This window comes from Oryzias melastigma, linkage group LG15 (assembly GCF_002922805.2).
Source record: "Oryzias melastigma strain HK-1 linkage group LG15, ASM292280v2, whole genome shotgun sequence".
Taxonomy (NCBI): Eukaryota; Metazoa; Chordata; class Actinopteri; order Beloniformes; family Adrianichthyidae; genus Oryzias; species Oryzias melastigma.
In genome coordinates, this window is record NC_050526.1 from 13,380,811 (window position 1) to 13,386,504 (window position 5,694).

The 5,694-nt window shown below is 40.5% G+C and overlaps 1 protein-coding gene across 13 annotated transcripts in view; it reads right to left on the bottom strand.

The window, feature by feature from the left end:
* Nucleotides 1-5,694, bottom strand: part of LOC112161848 (regulating synaptic membrane exocytosis protein 1) — a 112,525-nt gene that overhangs the window by 49,076 nt on the left and 57,755 nt on the right. For 12 of the 13 annotated variants that reach the window (XM_024297324.1, XM_024297334.1, XM_024297325.1 and 9 more), the window contains exons 5-6: nucleotides 3,764-4,020; nucleotides 2,663-3,345 (exon numbers count right to left, since the gene is read on the bottom strand). In XM_024297324.1, the coding sequence (XP_024153092.1) occupies nucleotides 2,663-3,345; nucleotides 3,764-4,020 (940 nt within the window). The remainder of the gene's footprint in view (nucleotides 1-2,662; nucleotides 3,346-3,763; nucleotides 4,021-5,694) is intronic. The other variant, XM_024297323.1, reaches the window with a different exon arrangement.

Genomic DNA, 5,694 nt, shown 5'->3' on the forward strand with positions numbered 1-5,694 from the left:
AAAAAAAAAAAAAACGACTGCAAAACTTAGTTAATTAGAGACTAAATTGCCAAAACAAAACCAAAATGGTAAGTGCTACAAAGTGCCATAAAAACTATGAACTTACATAAAAACTTGGATAAAAGGGTTTTATTTTGAAAGAAGCTTTCTGTGTGAAATTCATAAAACCATAAGCTTGTAAAATTAAAACTATTCTTAAAAAATTAGCAAAATCTGGAATAGAAGAGTACATGCGAATGAAATTGGTACTATAAAAAAGTAAAGAAGAATCAAAAGAATTGATGTCAGTTGTGACTTTTTTGTTCAGGTTAAAAGTCGTAGCTGTTCCTAATAACATTTTGCAGCTGCAGTAACCAAGTCTGTTCACGTTGGTGGTTTGTTGATTTGTATCATAACGTGAAGGCTGCAGCAGACATGGACAGGTGGTCTGTAATACTACATTGGTAGAGTATATTTGCATAATAGTTCAGTTCTGGTATAGACACATGCATGGAGCGCTTAGTTCTGAAGTGACAGAACCCAGCTGGAACACAGGCTGGGGGACATGTGGGATCACGCTAGGTCAACGCTGGATTAAAAGGGGCCAAACTGCCCCAACCACAGACACGCGCGCCAACTCACACATACACGCTGCCCCGTATGTGGGAATGTCCTCCTTCAGGGTCGGGTTGATAACAATGAAACATGACACCCGCAAAACAATCCTACACAAACTCAAACACTTGTTAGCATGCGCACTGCTTTACTGCAAACACTGGATGCCCACATCACAGGAGAATAAGCCAACTGGTTTAAAATGCTAAACTCTTGAGTTGGAGAGTTTATAACACACCAGTGTTTGAGTAGTTTGGCAAATATCACCACCAGGTTGTGCAGAAACAGTTTTACTGATGTGAGTGGAGTCAAAGCAGAACTGAGTCCTAAAAAACCACAACAAACTGATGCTGAGCAGTTCTCTCCACTTCTTAAATACACATCCCAGGAGACAAAGCTCAAGTGGGAATGTTTAAACACACTTGCTGAAGAGTGTGTGCTTCCTGTCTGGCGTGATAGGAATTAAGTACAAAGCATGAAGGGTGTAGGATAGATTCCTCATTGTCATTTCTCTAATTTATAATTGCTGCACAAAGGTCTGAATAAAAACAACACTTGTGAACTGCACAGTAAACAAACAAAAAACTCTCACTAACTTACAATTTTTAACCTAACTCTATATATTAAGAAAAAGCTTAAAATATAGATGCTATAAAAATAATAAACCTCTAAATGTTACAAATGCATCATATACATGAAACATTTATTTTTTTCACTAATTCTTCTCTAAAAATAGAAAGAATTCTAGAAATCTAGAAGTTCTGGTCAAAATGAGATCCATCAGAGGGAATCGTGCACCCAAAGGTATCAGTATAAAGAACAGAGTGGTACATTTTAGGATGTTCTACAGTTTGAATATTCCAAAATATTACCATCCATCCATCTTCTTAACCCACTATATCCCTTTCAGGTTCATTGGGTTGCCAGAGCCTGTCCTGGCTACTGTTGGGGGAAGGTGGAGTACACCCTGGACAGGTCACCAGTCTGTTGTCAGGTCACACAATCACTCCCACACACACTCACACATCCACACCTAGGGACACTTTAGAGCAGTGGTCCCCAACCACACGCTACACATAAGTCCCTTTACACGTGTATTAGCATATTCACGATACTTGTAGCTCCCAACCTTCCTTGCAAGACATAAAAAACTGATACAACAAAAACAAATATTACTGTGACTGTGCTAAACCCCATCATGTAAAAAAAAATAAATAAAAAAATAGTCCGACACGCTGCACATTAGCATATTCACCCAACCCTGTTTGCAGACATTTTGGACAGTGCTACCTCTCAAAATCGGTTCAACATCGGTAAACGCAAACAGAATTAATCCATATTTACAGCGCTCTGCACTATACGGCATACTGTCATTCTTCAAATTAAGGCTTTTAAGTGTGCCTTATAGTGCAGAAAATACAGTCATTTCAATAGAATCTGATATGTAGAAAAGCAACACTTTACATTAGAACTTTTTTTCACTGTCAGAATCAGGTGGTTTACTGCGTAATCACTTCACTACTGTAAAATGCTGCATATCAGCACGGCTGCTTTTCTCAGCTTTAGAATCTGCTGGAATCACACTGACTGAGTAAATGTCTAAAGAGTCATATTCATTTAAAGGGTAAGCTTGAATCTATTTTTTTTTCTGAAACCATGGATAATTATTTAAAAACTGCCTCTTTTCTTCTCTCCTTTCTGTCTCTCAAATCCAGAAGAAAATGTCGCTTTTGGAAAAGTTTTAGGAAAAAAAATGTAATTACGTCAAAATTATTTTGTAGAAGGGGGTCTGGTGAGAAAAGCTTTTATTTTAGTAATAAATCTAGATTGTATGAATAACCTATGTAAAATGATTGCATAACAATCGTACAGTATTCCTATTTGAAATAATGACCAATGGATGATTTAAGTTGAGAAAACCTGGTAAAACCTTTTACTTGGGTTACTTCCTTGAATTCTTTTAAAATAAGAGCCGCTTTAGATTTGTCTTCTCATAGTTGGACAGAATAAAAAGAAAAAATCAATCATTCTCTCTCATAAGCAAACTGATGAATGGAAATGTTCTCACCTCTCTCGCTGACACTTTCTATCTCAGCATCATCGGCGCTGCTGTACTCAGGGGTCGTCCCTCCCTCTTCTTCTGAACTGCTGACGCTGGTTTGCCTCTTCCCTCCAGCCCCCACCCCTCGTTTCGATTTGTAGGGCCGCGGTGGAGGAGGCCGAAGAGATTCTGATTGGTCTGAGCTAAGCGAATCGTTGCGCAGCATGCTCTCAGCCTTCTCTCGTTTAGTCCGTTTCCCTCCGGGTCCTTGACTGGTAACTGAGCCGGGGCCCAAACCCGGAGGTTCTCTGAGTTCAGGGGGAGGGGCTTGCTGAGAAACTGTGTGTTCATGCGGCGCACCAACCCCCCCCACCGTCCTCTGTCCAGCTCGAGAGCCATCGCCCATCTCCCCTCCCATGCCCATTCCACGACCCAGACCGGGCCCAGGATGGCCCCTGCCTCTAGGAGGGAGTGTTGCTACTTGTCGATGAGGGCCCCCTCCATGGTCTAAATGGTAACCCCCCTCCTCTGTCCGACTACTACTTCCTCCCACAGGATCGTGCTCCAAGGATCGTCCTTTCGCCAGCCGCCGACTTTCCCTGCGTTCCCTGGACTCGCCCCGGAGATCTCGATCCATGGAGACCTGCGTTTGGAGCCTTGGCTGGCCAGGCTGCCAGTCCCCCCGGCCGGCTCCTCCACGCCCATTTCTCCTGAGTAATGTGTGAAGACAAAAACCCATGAAAGCTTTAAAACATCTACAATAATGTAAATTCCATCTTGTATTGTTGTATTGGCATTTTAATTCTGCCATTTTGGAGCAAAAAGTGAAATTCTACTGTGATCTTTAAGTACCTTAAAGTGGCAGATTGTCTTGTAGAACTCAATGATAGTCAATTGTTCGATCTTCATTAAAACATTTACTTTAAACTCCATCCCACCAAAACAAGACAATATTTGTCCTAGAGGAACCACTCCCTTTTGCATCACGTCCACTACGAATAAATACAAAATCTCTTTTTCTTGGTATAAAAAAGTGAATGTATACATGGTACGATCTCCACTAACTTGTACACTAAGAGCCTGACCACCTTGGTCAAAACTGAGGAAGTATTTTTCACTTTGTCTTACTTTTCTCGTGGTGGTTCGCTGAGAGACCGCACATCAGGCCCAGTCGCGCTCAGTCTGCTGGGGTCTTGGACAGCAGAGGTGGAACCCGCAGGTGCTTGGGAACGAGACCGGAGCTTGTCTCCGGGCGTTTGGCACACAGACGGCTCGCTGACAGCCGAGCCGAGGCCAGCGGGCTTTCCAGACAAACTGCTGAACCAGTCTCCTGGCTTGGTTAGGATCTCCTGCTGCTTCCGGCAGTTATTGCACACCCAGATAACCTGTGACAGAAGGTATGTAGGCTGGGATTATAATCATGTACACTACTGTGCAAAGGTGTCTTCCCAAAAGCCAGTTTGATACACATTTCATTTAATAGTGTCTGAAGATCGTTTATTAAAAATATGTGTATTTTCTTTCCTTTTTTATCTGTTTAATGTTTGCACCAAATGAACCTGGAAGTAATGGTTGCAACAAAAAACTCAAGGAACTGGAAATGATCAGTACTGTACTTAAGCGTATCGTGTGCTGATTGTAACAAGACCCATTCTAGTCAATGAGAGACCCATTCTATTCATCTTGCCTTATGATTCGCAAGAAAAAAGAACAACTGATGAGAAACACTTAGACCAGGGGTGTCAAACATCCAGCCCGCCAGACAGTTTGATCCGGCCCAATAATGAAGAGAAAATAAATATAAGGATGTTGAAAAAAGTAAGTTTTTAGCCCATTCCTGTGTTGACTTATGGTTATTTAAAGAAATGGCCGCAATGACCAATTCTGCCACTAGGGGAAGAGATCAAGAAATAAACAGCATTTCTTTGCAACAGCGTACCACATCTGGGTAAGATGAAGTTAGGTTCCCTGCCAGCCTCACCCCTGTTAAATTGCTATAAATGTTATGTTATAAATGTTTCTACAAGTCACCATTTCTGCAAGTTGTCAAACTTAAGAAGATAAGGTCTGTAATGTTCATCATGAAAACACGTCTACGGTGAGAGACAGTAAGAAAAAAATAATAATCAAGTAAATCACAGTATATGATTTATAAAGAATTTATTTGCATCATAGTGTAGAATGTGGGTAACAAGCAAGAATACTCTGTACAGATCCGTTTCTTCTGCTTTAAGAAGAATGGGGTGAAGCATGGGAGTGGAAGTATCATGCTTTGAGGTTGGTTTTCTGAAAACAAGACAGAACTTCTGATCTGTATCGAGGAAAGGATGAATGGAGGGATGTATGGTGAGATTTTGGGCAAAAATCTTCTTTAATTGGTGAGAGCATTAAGGATAAAACGCGAGTGGACCTTCAAGCATGATAATGAACCCAAACAATTTAATCAGACAACAAAGAAGTGGCTACATTAAAAGCATGTCAAGGTTCTGGATTTGTCTAGTCAGATTCTGGACCCCAATCCAATAGAACATATTTGGAGTGAGTTCAAAGTTCTCTTTGTCCACAAACAGAACTAGAAGTTCACAGTTTTTGAGAAGATCTGCATGGATGAATGGACCAAAATAGAAGCTACAGTGCGGGAAAACCTGCAGAAACCTTTGACCTCTGTCTATAACAACCAGCTTTACATTATAAAGAATTGAGGCGAATGTGTAACTGACAAATACTTTTTTGACCCACGGAATTTGGTGACTTTTTAATATTCTACACGGGTTGAATAAAGTCGCTCATAATTTTTTTTTATAACTTCTAACTTATAAAATGGATTGTTGATCCTTTAGACTGTTGGATTTTATTCAATGTTTGTGACAACTTCTTATATTCAAATGGAAATCCATGTAAAGACAATTAGCTTAGTTACATGCTTACTTCTAAAAAAAACCTGAACCATAACCCATTTTATTCTGCAGGTGGAAATACTCTGATTCCACAGATATCTATTTAGTGCAACATTGTTTTCAATCTTATGGAACCAAATCTTGAGAAATGCCAGGTGCAAC